Source organism: Ciconia boyciana, chromosome 3 (assembly GCF_034638445.1).
Source record: "Ciconia boyciana chromosome 3, ASM3463844v1, whole genome shotgun sequence".
Classification (NCBI taxonomy): Eukaryota; Metazoa; Chordata; class Aves; order Ciconiiformes; family Ciconiidae; genus Ciconia; species Ciconia boyciana.
This window is the reverse complement of record NC_132936.1, coordinates 85,353,120-85,379,564: the sequence shown is the minus strand read 5'-3', so window position 1 is coordinate 85,379,564 and position 26,445 is coordinate 85,353,120. Positions and strand designations below refer to the sequence as shown.

Genomic DNA, 26,445 nt, shown 5'->3' with positions numbered 1-26,445 from the left:
AATTAGAAGCACGAGTGCTTCTTTAAACTTCAGTATTTTTTGTTAATGTGCCTTATATTTTTGTCATACAGATGCTACGTAAAGTAGAAGCAATTCTTATTTAATTATGAAGTGTTTGCTTATTGTTTATCAATTTTACCAAACATTTCTGCATTCGATAAAGTCTCCGTACTTTAGCATATCAAGAGGGCATACTGGGCAGCCTTATAACTTCCGTTTACCCTGATAATACTTTTTTACATGATCATCAGTAGGAATGCGATTAGTGATGTTTGATCCCTGTTTCCACTTGGTATAGCAGATGCATTTTCCATTATGATATGGTAAATTATTTTGTGTTTTCTTATACTTTCATTTCTTTTTCTTGATTACTTTTCAGATTTTCCGGAAACAAGTCAATCCAGAAGTAGTAGTATCAAGTCTTTTGAACATCTTCCATGGAGCTGATCTTTCAAAGGATGGGAAGTGGTATGTTTGTGCCTTTTTTTAGTCTACATTCTTTCTGTATAAATTAAATTTTAAAAATGTAACTCTAAAGAATACTTTAAAAGCTGTTTTTCACTTCAAATACTTTTTGTTATGCTATATCTATGCTGAGTTACAAGGCAAATGTTCAATTATTTGCATACCATTCCCCACAAATTCCTTGTTTGTTTTCACTGCTGTCTGGATTCAGAAGATTGCCATGGAAAATGGAGAACAAATCAAATAAATGTTGCTAGTATGATTGAGCAATGGGTTGTGAACATCACTTGTTCTCTTTTAGGTACAAGGTTCTGGAGCGAGCAATAAAAATTTTAGTCAAAGAGGAGATTTTGAAAGAGAAAAAAGAACTACTAGATGAAGCTGTAATGCGGTTGTTACCTTTTATGGTAATCACTAATGCAAATTCAAAATCTTCAGATTGGAAAATGGCTGTTTGTCTGTCAGAATCTGATCTCTGCTCTTTACACCCTTTACTGAAAGGTTGGCCAGAAGGTAAAGCATTAATTGTAACTAATTTGGTAAAAGAAAAATTGTGACAATTTAAGATGTCTTGCTTATTGAACCTAAACACTAATTGAAGGAGACTGGCTGTCACTGGCAAGCTATCATGCTGTGAGTGTGAATAGAGTTCTTTAAAAAGCTCTTTGAAAAGATGGAGAAATTGTCTAGTATGTTTCTGACTGTTTCTAAATATTGTTGAGCCACCAATGTTTTAATATGTGATTTTTATACCTAGATTGTCTGATTATTATTTTTTTCCTTGGAATAGCTCTTGAAGAGGCAATTAAATCTAGCGAGTCTGAAGAGTTGATTGGAGAGGCCAACAAGAAAATGATTCTGCTGTTTTCTAAAAACATGACTTCAGGGGACCCTTCCTTACTATTGCAAATGGTATGTGTACCATGTTACCCTAACCTTAAGAGATCTTACTTTCCAGGTGGTCACTGTAGTAGAACAAATGTGATACAGAAGAACTTTGTATGTGCATTTCTTAGCATTAATATGCCATCATCAAGCTGCTAGGCAAATATATATATGTATTGAATAACAAACCCCAATACAGTCTAGATAAAGCAGATTTCTACCTTAACATAAGGAAAAGAAGAAGCAAAGCTATTACCTATTTGACAAATTATTACTGTAACTAAATTCCAGGAATTTTTAGTTTCCTGAAAAAAAATTCTAGAGAATAAACAAGTATACTTGTGGGTAGATCATAGAAACAGATGCTTGTGCATTCCCAGGTTCCGAAGAGTACCATTACAGCAGACAGTAATTTGTTACCAATGATACAAGGTAACAAGGATTTAATTTGACTTGCAAATGAAACATAGTGTAAAGTCATAGTGAAGTCCCACTGTCTTAAAGACTTGTTGTTGTTGTTTTTCCTCCACTCCCTTTTCTAAGGTTGATGATCTGATACTCGTTGCTGAAACAGAATCTGACAGCGTGAGACAGAAAGTAACGACTCATATAATTGGTTCAGTGCTTGTTCAGTGCTGCTGCAATACACAGATGAAGGAAAGTTATTTTTCAGTGGCTATCAGAGTCTTCCGTTTCTTGGATAAAAAAATAAAAAATCTCAGAGCTTGTGATCCTACAGAGGTAAGATGTCAACAGTTTGGAGAGGGCATTTTCTTTGTAATGGAGAAATCTTTTTGTACTGGAGGTTCAGAGACCTTGAGGACTGAAAATCTTGCCTTAATTTCTTTTCAAAGCAAAAACACACACTTGGCAGCAGTACTAGAAGCTGCCATTACATTTTACCACTCTAGTGAGTCTGCATTAAAAAATGCTCTTACATTTTACCACTCCAGTTAGAGTCTGCATTTAAAAAATTAAGAATCTCAGAGCTTTAGGCTAGCATCCCACCAGCTGATTAAATGTTTCAGTGCTGTGGGCTTGGCACAAAGTTTGGGGTGTTTCTGCCAGCTGTCCTGTGGCATCATGTGGTGTCATTGTTTGGCTTAGGAATATCAAGGGTTTTAGTCACTGAGTAAAGGTTTTGCTGGCTTGTTCAATAGGGGAAAGAAGGAAATGCGGCTGAGTACGAAAAAGAGCTTATGCTAAGAACAGTTCCAGAGGAGGGCTACAAAAATGATCAGAGGGCTGGAACACCTCTCCTATGAAGAAAGGCTGAGTTGAGGTTGTTCAACCTGGAGAAGAGAAGGCTCTGGAGAGACCTTACTGCAGCCTTTCAATACTTACAGGGGGCTTATAAGAAAGATGGAGAGGGACTTTTTACCAGGGCGTGTAGTGACAGGACAAGGGCCAATGGTTTTAAGCTAAAAGAGGGTAGATTTAGCTTGGATATAAGGAAGAAATTCTTCACTATGAGAGTGGTGAGGGACTGGAACAGGTTGCCCAGAGAAGTTGTGGATGCCTCATCCCTGGAAGTGTTCATGGTCAGGTTGAGTGGGGCTTTGAGCAACCTGATCTAGTGAAAGATGTCTCTGTCCTTAGCAGGGGGGTTGGACTAGATGATCTTTGGAGATCCCTTCCAACCCAAACTATTCTGTGATTCTATGATTCTATGAATTGCAACCTCAAGCAAGTCCTTGCAACAATATTGGAAGTGTTTTTCCTGAATTTGTTGGGTTTTGGTTTATTGTGCAGCTTCCTAAGCAGTTGTATTGACACTTGTTGGGAGGTAACCTGGAGGCAAAAGCAGAAGCCATCAGAAGGGCAAGAACAATGTTCAGAAAGAGTATTTCTGCATCTTTCTGCTACCTTTCTTTGCCTTATTTTTATGTATCTTTCCCATTGATTTTTTTTGTTGTTGAAACAGTTTGGAGGCTTTTTCTTGTGTAAGAAACCCATGTGAGCAGGGCTGTGTTTTTGTGTGTGCACCCCCTCACACACACACAAAGCAATACATGGTAATTAGTTTTTCTGACCTCAGATTATTCCATTAAAGAGGTTTTATACAAACAAATATCTGAAAGATATGGATTGTGTTGCTAGAACAGAGCTAGTTGAAGGGATGAAACTGAATGTCCACAAAATGCTGTGAGTAACTCCTAATGCCTTTGAAAAGGTATTTTAGAGAGATTGGTATTTTACTCTTGTGTTACCTCACTTATGTATGCTGTTAATTATGGTAGTAAGAGCTGGCATAGGTTTTAAAACTGCAGATGCAAGTTTAAATGTAAAATCAGAGATGTAATTCACTTCATAAGGATATCTTTTTTGAGGTTGGAAATGAAATATTGCTGAATTTTAGTGCTAAATTTCTGTCTTCTGTTGGACGAAATCATGACAGTGTACACTAAAATGAATTTTCATTCACAGGAAACTCCCCTAAATTGGTCTGTTGAAACAATAGAGGAAACTTTGGTGCCTAAGGACTTATTAGCTGCCTATATAGAAAAGCTCAATAGTGATCAGACTGCTCATGCAGAGGAATCAGCTATGTTCCTGTTCTTATTGAAAAACTTCATTAATGGCCTAAAACCGCCTCTGTCCTTTCCAAAAGGTAGGTGGTAAGGTTTTGACTGTCTTTTATATCATTGAAGTGAAGAAGGAAGGTTAACATTTTTGTCTTCAGAAGTTGTTGGAAACAAGCAAGCCTTGCTTCCCTAACCTTCTTCATTTGTTGTTACTGAGATCTGTAAAGATTATTTATTTGTGAAAATGAAATCAGCCAAATGTATTGTCGTCTTTTAACTAGAGGTGTCTGTTTTCTCTTGGTTTCTGAAGGTGTTCATATGCATCCACTTGTGTCTTATCTATAACCTGTATTTTTTAGAGGAAACTTGGTGGAATCCCGAATCTCTGAATCAAGATAGCCAAGACTACCTGCACCTCCTGTTGGGGCTATTTGACCTACTTGTCTGTGGAGCTAGTGAGGGAAGCAATGCTGTCCAGTACAGAGCGTTGATGAATCTCTTACTCAAGGTATTATTTTTGCATTTGTTGCTCTGAATTATTAATCATCAACTATTATGCAGTTACATAATTTTAAGAAAAACTGAGAAAAATGGAGAACTGGTCATGCAACACTGCTTGTGGCATGCTAGTACTGTGAGCAGATGAAAGTCTAAGCTTCAGCTGATTAGTTAACCTTAATTAAATGTAATAATAGAAAACTAAAGTAAAAAAACAATAAATGGACCACTTGAGACAAAGGTGAAAACATAACACTGATTTGCAGGACAAGGGCAAGAGTTTGAAGTTTGAGCTAAAAGTTTTGGACCTATCTGGGAGCAAAGCAAACAGTTGCTCTGTAAAATTTGTTAGTTTTTAAATACAAAAATGGAAAGGCAAACTTTTAGAAGACATTGTATGTTTCCTTATAACATCATCTCATTTTTTCTCACCCACATTGAGTGCTACATTTTTGTGAAGAGAATAAGGGATTTTGGCAGCCTGGATTTTATATGACAGAGAGTAATAACTGTACATTCTGAGGAAAAGAGAAGCAAGTAATTGACACAAAGCCACTGTTGTGGGAATTTGATGCTGTCTCATCAAGAACAGCACATGACAAACACAAACAGAGGAAGGAAAGAATAGCAACTATTTCATAACAAAACTTGTTTCTGATGTTAATTCTTGTATATAACTGTCTAATTATAAGTCACTCCAAGATCTAGTGAAATTGTAGTGACTCTGAGCTGTTAAAGAGAGTGATTCAGTGCCTGGGTAGTTAAAGGCTGTCAGCAGGGAAGCAAGGATGTTATTTTGGTGGGATTTTTGACTGCGCAAGCTGGTTACACAGAAGAAGAGAAGGAGGGAGGAGGGACTATAGAAGGTTTGTGGAACAGGGTTAGTAATGTCCTAGGACCTAGTGAAGGCAACAGCTGCAGTAATAATTTGCTTCTTTCACTTGTGAAGTATTGCTGATTTTGAGGGTGTTTAATGTGAAAGGGACAAGAAAGAGATTTTTGCCCACTCCAGAACACTTACTATAACTAGAACCTAGATCTTGGTGGACTTGTGGAAAAGAGAATAGGCAAGAGTATGTCAGAAACTGTATCAGTTGTTCTGGGCAAGCTGTGTTCAGTCTGCGGGACATTGAGTGGGCACTCCTGTTTGATGAATGAAGAGCTCTTAGGATTCCAGAAAGCATCTTGCAGACAGAAAGCATGCTAGCTGTTGCCAGACCATGTAGTAAGCAAGAAGTTTAAATTGATTTGGGATACTATTAGAAGACAAGGTAACTGCTTCAAAATCAGAAGCTATCCTCATTAAATTTTGACAGAAAGGTCCTAAAGGAAAGTTAAGGTAATTGGGTGTAGATGTGTGAAAACTGAATTGAATCTTCTTGGAGCAGCTATTACTGTTGGGGAGGGGGGAAGGAGAAGGCACTCTGACCTGTGTCTGCAATGGTCAGTGATACATTTATGATTCAGAGTTTGTTAATTTTGGTCCATGCTCTATTATTATAAAGCCTATACAGCCAATCCAGGACAAATTCTAAGAATAAAGTTCAGCGTGAATATTCAGCACAGAAAGCTGTGCTGTACAAGGAAATTGGATGACCAGCTCTTCTGAGACGCTAGTTTATAGACTTCTGAAAATCACTTTGTATGACTGATGAAAAAGTCAGGGATTACTTAGAGCACTTTTAATATTAAGATTACTGCTGCGCAAAACAGGAAATAGAAGTTCTTTATTTTGCATATAACAATTTTCTTGCGCAGTTTACACACTATACAAGTGTTCATATGGATGTGTTTTCAGTCTGTTATGATAAAAAAAAATCCCTTGTATTTACATACCTGTAGACTACAAGTTATCTATTAAACTAAATAAGCCAGCTGTTAAGCAACATGTGGACTTGTATACACATGCAAGTACTGTTTACCCAAAAGCATCTACTCAATAACTTTTTCTTCTCAAAAGACACTGTCTCTTACTCTTTGGTTATCTTTCTGTGTACACCTTTGATTTGGGTGGTTTATCAGATGTTGTGAGTAGTAGTTTGCCAAATAAATTAAAGTTATTAAACAAGTGCTTTTCTCTTTTTTCTTTTTTTCTTTTGGTTAAATTTAAGGTACATCTAAAAGATTCAGAGGTTCTCTTCAAATTCCTTTCAATTTTATGGACTTACAGTTACAGCCTTTCAAACCATCTGAACTGTGAAGTCAATGCAATGCTACAGACTCAAGCTCTATATATTGGCTATGCACTGCTTGAATCACAGACATACCAAAAAAAGAAACAGCTGCTATCGCCATCATCTCCAGGTAAAGTAAAATAGTATCTATGTCTCATCTTAAGACTTAATCACAGTATTTTTTAATTTTGTGCAATATTACTGTATTTTATACCATGATGAAGGGTAGCTATAGTTATTTGTGTTCAGCTGCACGAGGCTGGGACAGCTCTCTTCCTTGCTGATTCAGTGCTGCAGTTACTAGCCCAAGCTTGGAAGTAGGTGAAACCACTTTTTTTAATCTTAAAAGTTTAAAGAAACATGCGTCTATGCTGAACAAGTCACTTACAGCACCTTACTTTCTGTGCAGTATAAGGATGTGGCAGTCAGAAGCAATAGATGAACTCTCTGAGTTTAAACATGAATATAAGGACTGTGATGAAGAAGTTCAGAGCCATGGATCTGTGAGATTCATGTTGGTTTTGTGTAGTCTAGAGGTTTATAGTGAAAAGAGATGACTTCGTAATTCAAAAGTAATGTTGATGCCTCTTCAGGGACAGATACAGTAAAATCCTGACCACTCACTCTATTCTGTTGTCTTTTCCTCCTTCCTTCCCTCACTCTTTCGGCAGTGGTGATATCTTTGCTAATTAACTTGGGTAGTCCTGTGAGCGAAGTTCGAAGGGCTGCTCTCAACTGCCTCCATTCGTTGAGGGGGATAAAGGAGTCTCTATTTCATCCTGTTCTTCAGCATTTGGAGCAAAAGACAGAAGAGATCATATCTGACCCTACATACATAACACAGGTATTTTTGTTATTAAGGTATACATTAATACAAGTTTTGTCTGCTGCTGGGAGCTCCCATCTTTTCTAAAAGAAATCAAGTTAACTGGGAAAGTTCATTGTATATGTAGTAGACCGATCTTTTTATTTTTTTTTAAAGGACCATAAAAGCATTCAAGTGATTTATTACATACAGAGAATTGAGAATATCAGTCAAATAAGAGGTATTAACTTGTGGTTTATTTACAGATGAAGAATTGTTTTTATCTAGATTGCATTATTACAAAAGCATTGAATGAACATTGTTTTAAGGCATTTTTATTGCAGGGAAATAACTTAATTTTCACTTTGTTAATGAACTAGATTATGGAAACTCTATTTGAGGAGCTTGAGGCACAACCAAAACAGAAATCCCAGAAGAAAAAATTGTTGGAAGCTTTGGAAAGCATAGTTGATTGTGTACAGAACCCTATTTTCCCATCATATATTGCAAGAAACGTAATGAAAATTCTTCATGAAGTCCACGGTGAGGTAAGTGCTGCCTTTCTAGTTGTTTTATGGGTTCTGCACTTGATTGAAATGCTGAAATCAAATTTCATTTAGTAATAATGCTGTTAAATAACTTCATAATGCGTTAGACTATTAGGCATTGACACCTCTGATGATATGCAGTAGTGCTGCAAAGTATGATTTAATGAAACAAAAAAGATTTGCATGCTCCATCCAGGAATGCAAGGGCTGCAGAATTTTGCACTGGAGTTCTTAAGGAAAGAATGTTGTTACTGATGTTACTGAAAACGACTGTTTCAGAAGAAGATTCTTCCAGAAGAAATTTATTACCTTGGTTAGATATCAGTGAATATAGAGTTTTCTGTACAGAATTGTAATGTATTAGGTAGTACTATCAATTTTATTTGTATGTATTGACCTTCTCTGATCTAGTATATTCAGAATTCTCTAAGTGCTGGAAAATACATGAGTTCAATATGCAAAAAATGAATTAAATTGTGAATTTTTATGCTCTGTTCAGTTGTGTGTGTCTTGAAAGGATTGTGAACTGCATAGAGAATGAGCGTTCTTGTCTCACATTTTGGTTTTGTAGGACATAGCAATCATAAATTGGTGAAAAAAATTGCCTTGTTTCTGTACTTTAAAAATATTAAATACTACCTGCAAAGGAGAACAGCAAAGCAGATGAGCGTGTACTTGTGGTAATCTCACAATAAGTCTTGTATTTTTCCTCTTGAATAGCTGTTGCATAAAATACTGTATGCAGTGTGTTACCAGAGAGGGGATGTTGCAGTAAAATGAACCTGTGCTATTGGAAGTTTGTTAAAATGAGAATGGATAATAACTTCTGTTATAAATTTCCTTTGTTTGCAGATGATTCTTTCTCACCTCTTGCCTGCACTAGACCGGTTGCTAGAGAAGGTCTTTAAGAAACCTGAGGCAATGTTGAAAGACGAAGTTGTTCTCCTGCATCTCATCCTTGGAAAGTTTAATGAATATTCAGCAACCCTCTTGTGCAAGAATCAGCAGAGTCTGGATTTATTTATCAAAAGTCTGCACGCTGCCAAGAAAATCTATGAAGAAATTCCACCATTTCAGATCACAGCACTTGGGCAGGTATGGCTTTATGAAAGATCTTTAATTTATTTTTATGCTTAAAGCAAATAGCAGTGGATTTACAAGGACTCCTTCTGTGTTAAGGAGTCCATAGCTTTTGACCTGTCTTTCTTTTAGTGCCAGTTTTCAGGGTCTCCATAGTGTCTTTGAAACATCTAAACAGGCTGCAAAACTTTCTCTCTTAAGCTTACCAGAAGGAGAAATTGCTGCTTGCTTTATTTTTGCATTTTGACGAGTACAGAATAGAAATACAATTGTATTTGCATGCAGATGCATACCTGTATCATTGCCTGCAGATACTACTGTTCCACTGTCCTTAGTTTTTGTCAGTCAGGCAGGAGCTTTCCTTCATGGTTTTCTTCTGAGGAAAAATTGTCAAGAAAATACAGTAGGTGAGAAAGTCTCATCTGAAGGAGAGTACAAATTCAGGCCTTCTATTAGCCAGGTATTAACGTATACTTACCAAAGGCTGGCAACAGCAAATTTGTTCCCCCCCACCAGGCACGCTGTGTGAAAAATTTCAGGAATTAGTATGTCTGATGAATATTTCAGAAGTATGTGCTTTGTATCTAAGGGTTCCTGGATATATACAAATACATAGTTAATATGCATATTTTTACGATACATGTTCATGCTAACATGTGTGTGTGATTGGGTGTGTCATACATAATCTAACATACCTGAGTGCCATAGCTTGTGATTTTGTTACCCTCGTACAGTAAAGCTCTCTGCATCCTTTCTTGTTTCCCTTTTGTAGATTACTAAACCATTCTTTGCAGCTGTGTCAGATGGGATGGTGCAACAGAAGCTATTGAAAGTATTGTTTGACTTACTGTTAAACTGTAAGAACCCGCTTTGTGCCCAGACAATTAGCAGTGTGTTTAAAGGGGTAAGTGGCAAACTCCAGAACACAGAAATATGTGTGTGCGGTGGTTCTGTGTTGCTACATTAAGTAACACTGGTTGTTTATATAATTCATAGCATGAAAGGGATCGGAAACTCTTTGTCACATAATATAATTGTGTTAATGGCATGAAAAGTTTGTTAAATGACTGCTTTTAGAAGGTATTTCTTTAAAAGCCATGCATCAGTCATTTACTATACTATGTGAATTAATTCAGCAGAAGTCACTTCTTTCTGCTGCACTGATTTTCATTTTCTGAGATATGACTTGAATATGTGGATTATATACCCATATGTGCATGAAAGGGATGTGTTTTAAAAAAAAAGGAGGGGGCGTAGATGTGATATGACACATTGTTCATTGGTACTTGCATTGTTGTTCTTTGTTTCAGATTTCAGTGTGTGCTGAGCAGATTGTCAGAGAACTGGAGCCTCCTGAGAAAACCAAAAGTCTGGCCACTGTTCAGCAAACTAGAAGGCAGAAAATGCAGCAACAGAGGTAAAATAACTAGAAACCCAAAAATAGTATCTGTACAGTTCGAAAACGCCACGTGTTTTACTGCATTGCATAGTTTGCATTGAAAGCATAAGCATCTATTTCTTCTTTTCCCCTGCACGGTAAAATAACACTGAGCTACTTTTGGCAGGAGAAAACCAGCTCATGTTGCTGTTTGAGAACTGATGGAACTATAGTCAAAATTTAAAAAAAAAAAAAAAAAATCCAGTAGTTTTAATGTTGACATTTGCTCTTATAGAATCTAGCTTGTCACAGTTGAACAAGATTAATTTTTGTAGGTATTAAATTTGTTTAGTAATAAAGATGTATGGACAAATTACATACACATGGCTGAAGCCTACAGATGCTCATCAAAATGTTCCTGTTAGTTGGCTGAAAACCAGTATTTTCTTTCAGTTAAAATGTTAATATAATCATTAATTTTTAGATCTTTTCATCTCATTTCTCTTCTCCATTCTCACAAGGAAGGAGCTGTTTTGTCCACTGTACTTACTCTCTTCTTTAAGCGTTGGCTGTCAGCCCTTGTTGAAATAGGATGTTGAGTTGGTTTTCTTGGATTGACCTAGAATAGCTGTTCTTATTTTCCTTCACTTGACCTTCTTTAAAGATCATCACCCATTAGATTGATCCATCTGTAAACTGTGTCTGTCAGAGTTTATAAACACACATGCTTGCACACACACCCATTGCCTGCCTAGTCAGCGGTTAGACACTAGTAGTTCTGAAGATGCAAGTTTCCTGGATGGCAAGCAGATCAGCATTTGGACAGTTATTTGGTAACAGATTTTATTTTTTTTCCACAGAAGTCTGCTTCATTGTGTAGAATTTTTGTATACACAGAAGGCATGCTATACTTGTTTGTTTTTTCAAGTTTGGTCTGGATTTTCTGTTGATTGTTTAAAATGTGTTGCTGCTTCAATCAAAAGCCCCCACATTGCCACCTCTCCCAGGAGAAGCAGTAAAGGATATGACTATGTGAAAGAAAAATTCCCTTTTTTTACTTATGCATGTGTTTGTTCCCTGAAACACTGTACTATTTTGTTTGCAAATGTATATCCTGATTTTTTGTCTTATCTTTTTAGAAAGCCTCAAGATGCAGAATTGGCACCAGAAACAAACCACTTCAGCTGGCAGAGGGTTATGCTTATTCTGGAATTACTGCAGCATAAGAAGAAACTTAGACGTCCCCAAGCATTGCTACCTGCGCTTTTTAACCTGCTGAGCCGGTAATCATGCCTCCATAACACGAGTCCTTGAGCTTTCTCTTCTGCAGCAGACACTGTAAAGCGTTGAAATATGGGCTACTTTCTCTCTGCTTTGTTGTGACGTTTTGTAGCTTAGCTTGCCTTTTTGACTTGAACTTCTTTTAGGTAAATCAGATGAGGGGAATGGGAAGTTTTTACAACTTTTTTGCCCTTTAACCAATGTGATGGGCTTTTATTTAAGATTTTTACCTGATGCATAGCTTCTTATGTGAAGACTTTGTTTCTCAGGTGGGGGGCTTGGGATTGCTAAGAAGGATGACACCTGTGCTAAAACTGGCACAATTGACAGGACTTGTGTCTTTTGCAGACCTATTACAGTAATACTCTAAGCTTTAAAATTCCTCCCAAAACATTGTGGAACAGCCTTCATCCAGTGCAACCTAAGAAAACTATCGCTTTTCCTGCCAGCCCAATCTCCAGGCACTTAGGGAAGTTTACATAGAGATTGGGTATTTATCTTTTTTCCTTATGACTTGCCTTTACATAGACTGGCAATCATATTTCAGGTAATCATCTTATACGCTTGGCAGTGCTTTGATAAATGTCTTTTATTAGACCAGTTGATCTATTTGAAAACAAAAAAGAAGAGATACTTTTTGGCAAACGCTTTTTAGAAGCCTCAATTTAGAACTTCTGTAGAATGAAGATTGCAGTTTCTTATTTGTGTCTTAATATGCAGTTTGGTCACTTACTTTTCTGTCTCCTTTTTCAATCTCTAACTTTTTTCCTGAATGTATAGGTGTCTGGAACCTATGGCATCAGAAGAAGAAAATATGGAATATACAAAGCAGCTAATCCTCAGCTGCCTGCTAAACATCTGTCAGAAATTGTCTTCAGATGGTAGCAAGATCCCAGCAGGTAAAAATTGCCGGACTCCTTTCTTAGTACTTCTCTCACCAGTACAGCGTTAAAACAATGGCCTCTAACTTTTTTCTTCTCTCAGTTTACGCTGTATTGTTGAGGAGAGATGGGTTCCTCTATAGGGTATGCAAGTTTGCCTTCTTAAATCATTTTTTGTAGATCCCTTAGGTATGGTTTGCAAATTGAAACCAGTGCTTCAGCGTACTGTTTATTCGTAAATGGTTGACCACTGAAGTGTTAATCAGCAAATCTTTTTTACTTGCAGATATCCTTGACAAAGAAAAATTCAACGTGGAAGTGATAGTTCAGTGCATCAGGATTTCTAAAATGCCCCAGACACACCACCATGCACTGCTTCTCCTTGGTGCTGTGGCTGGCATGTTTCCCGTAAGTAGTACCTGAAATTTAGGTGTCGGATCTTCTCTTCAGGTTCCAAATAATTGGGAAGACTGGAGAACATATAGAGGTGTTCTATGGGGAAAAACTTTCTGAAAGGAGCAAGAGGCAAGATTTACAGGTTCCCTGCTCTTTTAGGACTTTCTATTCCATTTTACTTGAAAACAAACCTCTGTCTTCATGCTTTGGTCACTAGGCGTTTATGACTTGCAGTGAAGCGAATTAGAAGTGGAAGAAGCTGTCTGACAACAGCCCTGCCTCACCTTCCCACTGTGGTCAAAGATCTCGTGCATTGTTTCTTCTTTCCCCTGTTTTTTTATATACAAGAGAGGAAACATCTAGCCCGATAGCACATGTATTCTTACAAGTTCCTATCTTGTACAACACTGAGAAACGTAGTTGTAGTTGATGATAAAAACAGGTTGGTCTGATTTTAATTGGCCGAGAAACAGGCCTTTTCTTCTGTGGATTGAAATTTGACTGTACACTCACTCTTCTAAGTAAGATTCTTTTGCTTTGAAACTATAAAAGCAGCAAATTGTATTCAAATGTATCAAACTCAGTTTGCATCTTTCTCTTTACCAGAGTACTTTCTCCACGAATTTAGAAAGAAGGTGCTTTTCCCAAAAGGCAAAACTGGAATGTTTTTGACAAATTTGTGGAGGATTTGGCTTTTTTATTGTTGGGGTTGTTTTTCTTTGTCACCATCTTACTGCCATCACCTGCTATAGAACCAAGCTTTTATTCTACATTAATATTGGCTCTTACAAGATTTTCAAGGTCAGAATACAAGGAAATACTTTGTATGAGTCTCATCTCTCTTTTTAAATCTAAAACACTCCTTCAGTTCACTAAAACTGAATGAAAAATGTGCCCATAACTTCTTGCTCTAAGTTCCAGAAAAATCTAGGAAACTAACTCTTGAGCTAGGTGACACCTTTAACCTAGCCCTCTTAAAATTAATTACTGTGATTACGGTCTAGCCCCCCAAAAAGCCAAAAATTAAAATGAGTATGGTTGGTTTCCATTGTATGATTGTAGATATTGCAGATGTTTTACAGGTATAAAAGCAGTGGGTGGGAAAGGTATAAAAATCACTGGAATCTGTGCCACACTCACATTTGTGCTTCTGCAAGTCTCCCATAGCTGATTTTGCTTGTCATACTACCATGGCACTGAGTTGAAGAATACAAGGTATTTCATTAGACTAAATTCTGTTTCCACTCTTTAATTACTTGCTTAGAAGTATATCTTGGTTTCTAAGTAATAGAACTCTTAACAATCACATAGTAGGTAGCTTTAAGGGACACTATACATTTAAAATTATTTTAGTGGAGATTTTGGAAGGCACTAATGATTCTCATTTCCTTTTTTAGGAATGTAGTGGCATTTGTGGGAAGAAGAAATGCCTTAAGGTATAATATGCAGAGCAGCACAGTTCAAAAAACAAACTAATCTCATCTGTCGTCTTTTCCAGGATAAAGTTCTCCATAACATTATGCCCATTTTTACATTCATGGGAGCAAATGTCTTGCGTCTGGATGATACTTACACGTTCCAAGTAATTAATAAGACGGTGCAGATGGTTATTCCTGCTCTTATACAGGTAAATTTGTCTACTTAATGGAAAGGAGTAGAAAAAAGTGAACAATAAGATTATTAATTGAGTAAATGGTTTAGAATATCAGTGGTAGAATAAGTTGTAGCCTATTCTAGGATTATTTTTAGATGGATATTAAGTTATATAAAATAACTATGTTAACAGACTACTCCTCATCTGACCAACTCTGAGTTCATCAGACTACTGCTTTTTAATCTTATGAGCCCCTGCACTTTATAAATGGTTTAGCCAAAACAGTATCACAACTAAAGAGGACCTGAAACATACTTTAAGTTCCAGTTTTTCATCATAAAAATACCAGGCCAGTTCAGTAGAGGATCCATTGGAAATAAGAAGGTTATTAGCCCTGTAATGATATGTCATGGTCATATCAATTGTAGTCGTGGTCTGAAGGAAGTAGAAAGGTAAAATATTTGACAAATGCTTTTATGCTTCCAGCTGGTGTTTGTGTGCATTTTCTTGGTTTTGGCTGGACATCTTAGATAAATGGTTATAAACCAAACAAAAATACATCATTGTTTTTCAAAGGGGACACTTTTTCTTCAGTCAGATTTCACTTGCACCTAATAAATCTTATTTCTAGAGTCATTCATAGATTTAAACATGAAAACTGCCATATAAATTTCTTAGGTAAATATGAATTGGGCAGAAAAAAATTCTTCTTCTAACAATGGGCTGGTGATTTTCTGGTTTATTTTTTAATGATATGTATGCACATATTGCATCCTCTTGCAGATCTCTGTTAGAGGCATCAAGTTGCTCTCTCTCTCTCTCTTTTTTTTTAAATTCTTTTATTTAAAACCTTACGTAGCAGCCATCACAAGTTTCTGTGACAAATTATTTATGGCACACACAATTATTACATGTGGGGAGAGCCTAATGTTACTTACCTGAGATCATGTAGCCTCCTTGTATTATTTTTACTAGACCCTTGAATCGAAGACCCTAACTATCAGGCTTACAGGCAAAGTTTTCAGAAGGATGTGGCATTGCTTTCCCTTGAAAAGGTCCTGCTTGTTTCAGCTGATGCCGAGTAACTTTTTTTTTTCTCTTTTTCCCCCCCCTCTTTTTCCCCCCCCCTCTTTTTCCCCCCCTCTTTCCCCCCCTCTTTCCCCCCCTCTTTTCCCCCCCTCTTTCCCCCCTCTTTTCCCCCCCTCTTTCCCCCCCTCTTTTCCCCCCTCTTTCCCCCCCTCTTCCCCCCCTCTTTTCCCCCCTCTTTTCCCCCCCCTCTTTTCCCCCCCTCTTTCCCCCCTCTTTTCCCCCCCTCTTTTCCCCCCTCTTTTCCCCCCCTCTTTCCCCCCTCTTTTCCCCCCCCTCTTTTCCCCCCCTCTTTACCCCCCTCTTTTTCACCCCCTCTTTTTCACCCCCTCTTCCCCCCCTCTTCCCCCCCCCTTTCTTTCCCCCCCTCTTTTTTTTTTTTTCTTTTATTTGAGGCATCTTCCTTAAACACTGAGAAAGAACTGTGTGACTGAAAACTGGTTTTTTTGGAGCACTTAGATTTTCCTTGAGATTATGCTTTTGGTAATGCTGTTATCAGGCATGTAGTGCTTTCTCTCATTTTCTGAATTTACAAGAACGAACTTGTACCTGTCTGCAATAATCTGTTTGAACTGCTGTACCCATTTGTACATAGGCTGAAGACAGTGATTTGTCAGAGTCCTCGGGAAGTGTGGAAGAGGTGGTGATAAAGATCATTCGTGTGTTTGTGGATGCCTTGCCCCATGTGCCAGAGCACCGACGCCTGCCAATCCTGGCCCAGCTGATCACTACGGTCGGAGGAGACAAGTTCCTCTGGGTTCTCCTGGTGCTGCTGTTTGAGCAGTATGTGACCAAAACGGTGACTGCGACATCAAGCACAGACAAGGTTAGAAGACTAGTGGGGTTAACTTTTTCCTCAAGAGACTGATCTCCCCCTTTCTGTTCATGGTCTTGCCTTTAAGATGGTGCAAGATAAGCCCCTAGGTTATGCTAAAATAAGTAGTGAGCTCTGAGCTTGTGCTATAGCAGAACCTGATGGTGATGTGATGTTGACTACGATTTGTGTTGCAGATACAACATTGTTTTGTCCTGGAGCCTGAACAATAAATCAGATCATATTGTACAGCAATCCTTGACCTGAAGAGCTGATAATCTAATTATGAAGTGCTTCAATATTTTTAAATTTGTTTTTTTTTCTTTAACTGTGTTTGTGAAATGTGATACTGGTCTTCCTGTACAGACCAAGATAAAAACCCTATTATGTTTTTGTGTAGGCAGGCCCTCGGATTAGGTGAAAGCATAGTTTATTGGGAAAACTAAAAGAACTATTAAATGAACATTGGTGAGAAGATACAGTCTTTGCTGTAGCAATTTAATCTCTTTCTACACCCTCTGGAACTATGTTGTCTCCAAGAGCTTGCTGTTGTTACCCTTGGTGTTAATCCTGGCAGTATCCAGCTCACCATAGCATTTTCACAAACTGAGGAGGTTTTGAGTCTTTTTATCATTATTAGCAATATATTTTTTTTTAATTCTTGATTTATTTTTTTTTAATTATTTCTAAACCATAAACAGGATGCTGTTCTGGAAACAGACACTGAATTTTGGATTTCCATCTGTTGCGAATTTAATGTACGTTCTCAGTTCCAGAGCATGATGAAAATAATCCAGTACTTGACAGAGCTGCCAGAGAACAAAGAAGGTAACCACAAAATAGAGCCAGCAAACACATGTAAATCTTCCTATTACAAGGGACAAGGGGTAATGGTTTTAAACTAAAAGAGGGTAGATTTAGACTAGATAGAAGGAAGAAATTTTTTACGATGAGGGTGGTGAAACACTGGAGCGGGTTGCCCAGAGAGGTGGTGGATGCCCCATCCCTGGAAATACTCAAGGTCAGGTTGGAAGGGGCTCTGAGCAACCTGACCTAGTTGAAGATGTCCCTGCTGATAGCAGGGGGTTGGACTGGATGTCCTTTAAAGGTCCCTTTCAACCCAAACTATTCTATGATTCTATTACTCCTCTACACAGAAGACTAAGGGATACAGAATTACTCTAATGACTTTTTTTTTTTAATAAAATGGCTAAGATATGTGATTACTCTTTTTTAAAAATCCTTTTAATGATAGACTAATTTGAGCACTTAGAATCAAACAGTAGTCCTCATTTAGAACGTACAGTAAATCATTTAGTTGAAATAAAAAGCTATTATTCACAGCAGACAAGATCACAGGGACTACCAGTCATTTCTGGGTTTTTTTTAAGGTTTCATTTCTTTCTACTACAATATAGTGGAGCAATAATTAAACAATATGTTTTAATACTTTTCCAGTCCGTTATTTCAAAGAGCATTGGGAAGGTGGGTGAGGGTTGTTTGTTTCTTTTTAAGTTAGGACTTGCCATATTTGTTGGTTCAATACATTTTCTCAGCCAGGAAGGACCAGGTAATGACACTGAAAGCAGTTTTTCCAAATATGTGACACACAGTGTATGTGGTCCTGCCTCAAAAGTCTCTCATGTTTGTAGCCAGTGTACCATAGCTTAAGCACCAAGAAAAAAGAAGATTCTTCACATGAAAATGATCAGATGGAATGGCAGTGAAATGGCACTACTACTTTTGAAGCTGTTGAAATGAAAAATTTCTCTCCTGTGGTATTTCAGAGCATCTTTTTTGGAACTTTGACGTGATTTTGGATACTGCAGAATGACTATCCTTGATAGGCATCTGACTGTAATTTCACTTCGTTTCTGTAATCAGAAATCAAATGTCTTTTTCTCTTGGCTGCAAATTTGTTTTGTGAATGTTTTCAACAGATGATCCTGGGCCAAAAAAGTCAAGAACATGCAAGACAAAGCTAAAAAATCAGGATGGGCAGCTCTTTAATGTGGAGTCTCACTCAGACAAACAACTTCGGCATTTCAAATTCTTGTCAGTCTCCTTCATGTCACAACTTTTATCCTCTCAGAGTTTTGTGAAAAAGGTAATAATGGCAGATTGCTTTTAAATGGATCACATTAAGTAATTGTGCTATACTGTAATAGGTGAGGTTTAATTTGCTTTTTAGTATGGCTTTATATTCAAAGGGGATGAAAGAATACACTGCCCAGTGTATCTTGCTGACACCTTTATTGACACGGTTTTGAAACCTCTCAGTAATGTTAATTATTTTTTAATAAGGCTCTTCCAGACAGACTCCATTTGTGTGACTGATGAATAGGTAACTGTTGTGGTTTAACCCCAGTCAGCAGCTAAGCACCATGCAGCTGCTCGCTCACCCTCCCCCCTCACAGTGGGATGGGATGGGGGAGAGAATCGAAACAGCACAAGTAAGAAAACTTGTGGGCTGAGATAAGAACAGTTTAATAATTGGGATAAAATATAATAATAATCATAATAATAATGTAATGAAAAGGAAGATAATGAGAGAGAGAGGAACAAAACCGGGGGAGGGGGGCCAAACAAAAAGCCCCCAAATGATGCAACCGCTCACCACCCACCAGCTGATGCCCAGCCAGTCCCTGAGCAGTGATCACTCCCCCCCGGCCAACTCCCCCCAGTTTCTATACGGAGCATGACGCCATACGGTATGGAATAGCCCTTTGGCCGTTTTGGATCAACGCTCTTGGCTGTGCCCCCTCCCAGCTTCTTGTGCACCTGGCAGAGCATGGGAAGCTGAAAAGGCCTTGACTAGTGTAAGCACTACTCAGAAACAACTAAAACATCAGTGTGTTATCAACATTATTCTCATCCTAAATCCAAAACACAGCACTATAGCAGCTACTAGGAAGGGAATTAACTCTATCCCAGCTGAACCAGTACAGTAACAAAGTGAAGTTCTGGTCCCAGTAGATTCCCACTGGCTTTATGGAGTCTGGGATTTCACTCACAGTCTGTATAACTCCACATCTGGTGTGGGATTCATACTATTAACTCTGAAAAGACAAAATAAATGTTACAAATTTTAGGCTGCTGCTCTAGCTGGAAGTAGTTCCCAGTTTTTCAACTGAACATCATCCACTAGCATGAAATGTATTTGCTACTATAACTGCATTGCCTAAGATTCTCAGATTTTCTTCTAGAATGATGGCTTAAGTGCAAATGTGGGGAACTCATAATTACCATGTTAGTGGACATTTCATTCAGAACAAACAAATTTGCTTATACTGGGATATTAACTTAATGAGGGGATGTAAGTTTCACACTTAGCATTTTCATTCTTCCTTTTTAAACCAGATAGTTGAATGTGAAGAAACAGAAGAGCTGCAGAAGTTGGAACAGAGGTACGCTTTACATCTGCTCCACTCCTCCTATTTCTAGCTTTTACTGCAACCTGGGAATATTTTTTAAGTGTAGTCCCATTAGAATATTTTTTCCCCAAGGATACTTTTAATGTTGTCCTTGGCAACAAGCAGTATTTATTATATGCAAGTTATTTGGTGGGTTTTGGTTTTTTTTTTTTGTTTTTTTTTAATATGATGTGGAGTTTTTTATTTCTGAAAGATTGCTCTACCCAGTATCCACTCTTTCTGTGTTTCTGATAGTGCTTATTTACGTACTTGGCCATAACTATTATGCTATTGATGATGGAGTCTCTAAAAGAATTCCAGATTCTTAGCAAAACATATTGCTTCATTCGTAGGAAAAAAAATCATTATTCACAGGTGCCCCTATACTGGTGTAAGAAAATTACCAGTAAGCACAGATCACAGTTGTAGTCATTGGGCTATAACAGCCAATGATGCAAAATTGAGGGTTTCTTTTGCCGGAGGCTTAACTTTTATGTTTGTTCTAAGTGAAGAAGGGTGTAGGATTTATTTTAAAGGCTGCATTCCTTAAATGCTCATTTTTAAACATCTATATCCTCCCAGATTGTTTTTGTTTTAAAGTAGAGTTCCTAAGTAGAACAACTGTTGTATGTAGATGCTAATTCGGGGGTTCCAGGTAGACTTCTTTAATGTGTGCATGATTGTCCTTATTGCCATAGCTTTTTGTTAATATGTAGATGTGATCTGTCTAATATGTAGATATCTCTCCATTAGGTGTTTCATTTTCTTTTATTGTTGCTGTTTTGTGAAATTTCATGCTTTCCAGTAATAAAGTGGACTTCTTTAGTGTCCTTGTTACTTACTAAAAGAGGCTTCCTTTCCATCTAGGCTATTAGAAGAAGTTCTTCGCTATATAAACACTGTGGCATCTTCAGTGGAAGGAAATGTGGACAAGCCAACAGCGAAATTTTGGAGGGTTCTGCTTAACAAGTCCTATGATATGCTGGATAAAGTATGTCTCATTAGCCATCATGTTAGCAGAGGGACATTTGTGCTTTTGCTTATTAATATGATTATAACCTTTGTAGGATTTCTTGTTGGATTGGTAGCAGTCTTTATTGGATGATCTGCAACCTGGTGCATCATTGTTTAAACTCATCTAACAACTTTAATAACTACAGCTAACAGCTTAGACAGAGCAACCAGGAAAAAAAATCAGGAATGCTTATTTCCTCTAGTTAGTATTGTACTGGCTGGAAGCAGTCATTTCACTATCTGTCTGGTGGAGGGGAATGGCTTTTGGCAGCATTTCTCACTGTTAACACATAAAATGGTTTAACTAATGCTAATGGAATGGTTGTATATTTCTACGTGGAATTTAAATGGAGAAAAAAAAATCCTTGTGCTTTTCTTTCTAATCTTTCTCTGATCAGAAGTATATTTGTAGAATTGGACTGGCTATCTCGTTGCATGCTGTGGAGCACAGGTCTTTTCACAGCTTGGATTTTTCTTTTTTTGCCTGTGAAGCATATTCCAGTTTTCGTGATGTATGTGCACAGTGCACTACCAGAACTATTTTAGGGTAAGGAGGGATGGCTCACCAGTGTAGACAAAAGGAATTGCTGAGGAAATCTCAGAGCTAGTAGATAATGGCTGGTTAGCAGCCAGTGAACATACATTAAGTACTGTAACTGGAACCTGCTTTGTTCTTTTGCTTGCCTCAGATACAGCGTTGCTACCCTGTCCTCTCTTCTTTGATCCTGAAAGCCATGTGGGAAGTTGAAGACAGTTTGCCTGTCTTATTTGGAGGCTACTATGTCACAGTGCATGGAAGAGCGTTTATGGTATTATTGTTTTGTTTGTGTTTTCTTGTAGGTCAATGCCTTATTGCCAACAGAAACCTTCATCCCTGTAATTAGGGGACTAATGATGAATCAGCTCCCATCTGTGAGACGTAAGGCAATGGACCTTTTGAACAATAAGGTGCAGCAGCGCACAAGGTGGCAGAAGAGCCAGGTGAGGCGCAGTGGTTAAACTCAGTTCCTTTAGCAGAAGTACCCAGAGAGAGATTGATGTAGAAGTGGTTGCTCTATGTAAAGATGTCAAATACCAGTGCCAAGTCCGGCAGGCAGCTCTTGACTAGTGAGACGTAGGCTACCTGCCCATAGTTACCTTGCAGGTTCTGAGTTTCTAATTGTAAGTCTAACGTGTGTGTTCTCTTGTCCTCTTAGATCCTGCAGCTCTTAGAGCTAGTTCCTGAGCTCATTGCTATTGTGCAGTGTAAAAGAAAGGAGGAAGAGGAGGAGCAAGCCATCAACAGGCAGACTGCTTTGTTCAGCCTCAAGCTACTCTGCAAAGGTTTTGGCACAGAAAATCCAGTGCCATTTGTACCTGTTCTGAAAACTGCCATTGATCTAATTTCTTCAGAGAAGGAGGAAAAGAATGTGATGGGAAGTGCTTTGCTCTGTATAGCTGAGGTCACCTGTACACTGAAAGCCCAAGCAATACCTCAGCTTCCAAGGTACTGTTGGGTTCTTTTTAACACAACCAACTGCAGCAGGAATTAGTTATACTAAAATGCATTACTGAAGGAATGCTGATGAAGGCCCAGTGGCAGTCTGCCCATGTGTGTGTTTTGTGTAGATAAGAATAAAGGTATTCATAGTGCTTGAAAGTGCTTCCTGGTCATAGAACTAAGAAGCTAGTGGGGAAACTGTAAGAGTTCTATAATCAGTGGAGTTCCTTATGGAGTCTGCTACTGTGAACAGAGAGGCAATCTATATGGCTTTAGAAAAGTCAGACCATATTCTGTATTTTTACTGTAAAACAGATTGCATTTAAAAACATGAGAACCAGTACAGTTGGAAACCCAGCATGTTACATTATTTTATTCTCCCTATTCAAGAAGAATTCAGGCATCTAACTTGTTGCTTTTAAGACTGTTTTAGCTCCTTACAAATAGAAGTTTCTTATTGTCATAAATCTTTAAACTAAAGATGGGGCTTTGAGCAACCTGATCTAGTGAAAGATGTCCCTGCCTATGGCAGGGGGGCTGGACTAGATGATCTTTAAAGATCCCTTCTGACCCAAGCCATTCTATGATTCTGTATTCTAAACCTAATATCTTTCATTAGCTTTGAAAAAATGAAATATAGCAGAAGAGCCCAGAATACTGAGTTTTCTCAAATATGCATGTGAAAATTGTCCCTGCAGGCTTAACAGATGGATTTATGTGCTTGGAAATGTGCCTCCAAATGGTCAGTGGTTTCACCTTTCTCTATTTATGCTTGGTTATTCACAGGCTGATGCCGGCACTGTTGAAAACTTTAAAAAATAAGAAGGAGCTGGTCTCCAATGAGATTTACTTGCTGAGTGCTGTCACTGCTCTGCTGAAGGTTGCAGAAACATTACCACACTTCCTTAGTCCTTATCTTTTGGATTGCTTGCTGCAGGTGAGCCATCTGACTTCTACAGATTTGTAAAGGGGGACAAGATCTGCCCAGTTCCTAGAAGAAACTACAGAGATTACTTTTTTCTCTCTGAAACTGAAGTAGGACCGTGTGCCAACGATGTGGAAGGTCATAGCTTATTACTCTTCTACTTGCCTTCTTATGCAGATAACTAAGATACAGAATGTAAGAGTGGCTCCTACTCCTCCCTCTGATAGGTTGTAGTTTGACTCTTTGGAAAGGGAGATGAATTCTGAAGGATCATTCTGTAATATCCATGATCTCATCAAATGTGTGTATCTTAACAGCTCTAGTAGGGTAATTCTGACCCCCTGCTGCTGACATGCACATTTTTTCAGTGTTTGTCTTCTGAAGACAGCAAAGCTCTGTACACAGGCGTCCTAATGTAAGGTGCTCCAGGTGGTGCAAACAGCAAAATTCCCGTCTGACACATGCAACAGATGGGTACTGTAAAATAAGTTTTTGAGTTGTTTTAAGTATGCTTAACTTCTGTTGGATTTCCTGATAGGTTGTCCGCTTGGAAAAGATTGCGGTCGAGTTTGGTCCTTCTTCCCAGATAAGCTTACGCGTAACATCATTGAAAACTATCCTAGCTACAAGGCTTGCTCCCCGAATACTCTTGCCTGCAGTTACGAAGTGTTACAGTGAAGTGGCAAATACCCGGAAGGTGAGGATTTTTTTCATTCTTTTGAATTGTGATTAAAAAGAAAGAAAGAAAAAAAAAAAAACAAACAGGCAGTGCAAAATTTGGTTCAACTGTCCCGGCTGTGTCCCCTCCCAACCTTTTGCCCACCACCGGCCTACTCAACTGGGGCAGCAGCGTGGGAAACAAAGAAAGTCTTAACACTGTGCAAGCGCTGTTCAGCAATAGCTAAAACACCGATGTGTTATCAGTATCGTTTTGGTCACAAATCTAAAACGCAGCACTGTATGAGCTGCTATGAAGAAAATTAACTCCATCCCAGCCAAAACCTAGCACAGTCTTTATATTATCTCTGTTTTCTTTTGTACCGCAGTGGTGATTCAGGAAAGTTAGACCTGGGAGAAATGCACCAGTTTAATGTCCTTAGCATGTTAGATGATGAATGCTTAAGAGATCATCCCATTCATAAAGGCCTTGATTTATCTGCTAGGAACACGAGCCGAGTCATAATTTTCATCTGTGCTTTGCTGTTGTCTCATAGATGCAAACCTTTCAGACTTAACTGGTATCTCCAGTATTGGAGAGGGGAGACCAAACTCTTTTCAGGAATCCTACTAACTTAAGCTCCCAAAAAGTACAGGAAAAAGTTTGTTTATTTTATTGATAGTATTTTAATGAGTAAATGCGTGAAGTGCAAATATTCAGTTCCCTTGTTATGTTTCTTGGTTACTGTCGGTATCACAGCTGCCTTTGCATTGCTTTGCTTTTGTTTTGGCAGAACTGCCTGGGTCCCCTTATGAACATTTTGAAGGAGCACATTGTTGGTATGGAGAAGGAGCACCTGATCTCCCATCAGTCTGAGCTGACGGCATTTTTCATGAAAGCCCTGGAATTCCGAACAGAGCATGCCCAGGTGGCTTGTTTAGGGGGATGAACAGCAGCAGCTCAACCTCTACATGCTAATTCTCTCTGTTGTTTTAAAAAATATTAGTAGCTTCCATTGCATGTGTGCTTTGAAATTCTGGGTATCAAATATTCTGTTGTGGAATTGTCCTTGGGGTAGAAAACATTATGGTTAGGTATTTAGTCTGAAACAGACAAAATTAGAACGTGCTTTGGAAGCTCAAATTCTTACATTTCAAACTTGTAATTATGTTTTCTAATTTTTCTAGGATGATTTGGAGGAAGTTGGTAAGACAGAGGCTTACATTATTGATTGCCTAATAAGTATGGTTATGAAACTTTCCGAGGCTTCTTTCAGACCCCTTTTCTTCAAGGTAAGAAGTTTAAATATAATTCATCTGCATCAGCATATTTGTATTTTCCAGTGCACAGGCACAGGAAAGAGCTAATCTGTCTTTCACTTTCAGCTCTTTGACTGGTCCAAAACAGAGTCTACCCTAAAAGACAGACTGCTGACATTCCACCGAATAGCAGATTGCATAGCAGACAAGCTCAAGGGTCTCTTCACCCTGTTTGCTGGTCATTTAGTGAAGCCATTTGCTGAGACCCTGAACCAGGTCAACATTTCGAAAACTGGTAAGTTTTCAGTTACTAACTACAGAGAGGCATTGGCAGGCTAACTAATTGCTGAAAGAGGGTAATTATAATTGCTGAAAGTTTAGTCTTACAGGATTTACTTCACAGCACATACCTCTCATTTCTCTCTCTCTTCTTTCTTTCATAAATAAGGCATCTTTCTTATTCTGATGGAACCAAAGGACATTTTTCATCCATGGGCTCTGGGCTGCCAGTACAAAGTTGAGACCACATGAAAATTTTCAATGTCAGTCCTAGTGAGTTCCATGAGAATGAAATTGTGTGGAAAGAGGGTGACTTGTTTCTGTTTGGGTTTTTTTCTTTTTTTTTTTTTTTCATTCATTGACTTCTCTTATATGCTACGTGGTGTTTTCAGACTCCTCTGCTTTCTTGGCAAAAATAGATATTACATTTTTGTATGGGAAACTATTTGCCCATCCCATTTGTAGTGGCCTAAAGAAATTCTCCATATTCACAGGTATGGCCAAGCACTTTTCCTATAGCCTGTGGCTATTCTTTTATCCCCAGCTGACTGTGAACAGCAGTGTCAGACCTGCTAGGGCATTAGCTAAAAGCCAGATAACATATTGCATCCACTTTACTGTTCTGAGTGATGAGTACATAATTGCTATGTAGTACATCCTTTAGCTCTGTTCACAAACTAACAATGTTTCTGTCTTGTGAGGAAGTTTTGTATTTTCATTTTTTTTGATGATTTTTTTTTTCTTCTCCTTGACTGATGTGTAGATGAAGCTTTCTTTGACTCTGAGAATAGCACAGAAAAGAGCTGTCTACTGTTGCAGTTCACCATGGACTGTCTGCACAAGCTCTTCCTGTTTGACACCCAGAAGTTCCTGAGTAAGGAAAGAGCAGAAACCTTGATGATGCCTCTGGTCGATCAGGTATTGACAAACACAAAAAAACCAATTCATAGCTCATTTTCCCCCCCCGCCCATCTGAAAGATTTTTTTTTTTTAACTATCAGGCCTCA

The 26,445-nt window shown here is 38.2% G+C and overlaps 1 protein-coding gene across 1 annotated transcript in view; it reads left to right on the top strand.

The window, feature by feature from the left end:
• HEATR1 (HEAT repeat containing 1) overlaps positions 1-26,445 on the top strand; it is a 40,813-nt gene that overhangs the window by 12,180 nt on the left and 2,188 nt on the right. The window contains exons 14-42 of the mRNA XM_072856429.1: positions 380-468; positions 767-978; positions 1,256-1,377; positions 1,894-2,091; positions 3,778-3,961; positions 4,235-4,383; positions 6,485-6,677; positions 7,219-7,391; positions 7,733-7,900; positions 8,753-8,995; positions 9,753-9,884; positions 10,291-10,397; positions 11,498-11,641; positions 12,420-12,538; positions 12,807-12,928; positions 14,415-14,543; positions 16,192-16,422; positions 17,112-17,238; positions 18,351-18,517; positions 19,771-19,817; positions 20,691-20,814; positions 21,678-21,818; positions 22,034-22,323; positions 23,104-23,254; positions 23,781-23,939; positions 24,694-24,828; positions 25,088-25,192; positions 25,286-25,454; positions 26,202-26,356. Coding sequence (XP_072712530.1) covers positions 380-468; positions 767-978; positions 1,256-1,377; positions 1,894-2,091; positions 3,778-3,961; positions 4,235-4,383; positions 6,485-6,677; positions 7,219-7,391; positions 7,733-7,900; positions 8,753-8,995; positions 9,753-9,884; positions 10,291-10,397; positions 11,498-11,641; positions 12,420-12,538; positions 12,807-12,928; positions 14,415-14,543; positions 16,192-16,422; positions 17,112-17,238; positions 18,351-18,517; positions 19,771-19,817; positions 20,691-20,814; positions 21,678-21,818; positions 22,034-22,323; positions 23,104-23,254; positions 23,781-23,939; positions 24,694-24,828; positions 25,088-25,192; positions 25,286-25,454; positions 26,202-26,356 — 4,485 coding nt within the window. The remainder of the gene's footprint in view (positions 1-379; positions 469-766; positions 979-1,255; positions 1,378-1,893; positions 2,092-3,777; positions 3,962-4,234; positions 4,384-6,484; positions 6,678-7,218; positions 7,392-7,732; positions 7,901-8,752; positions 8,996-9,752; positions 9,885-10,290; positions 10,398-11,497; positions 11,642-12,419; positions 12,539-12,806; positions 12,929-14,414; positions 14,544-16,191; positions 16,423-17,111; positions 17,239-18,350; positions 18,518-19,770; positions 19,818-20,690; positions 20,815-21,677; positions 21,819-22,033; positions 22,324-23,103; positions 23,255-23,780; positions 23,940-24,693; positions 24,829-25,087; positions 25,193-25,285; positions 25,455-26,201; positions 26,357-26,445) is intronic.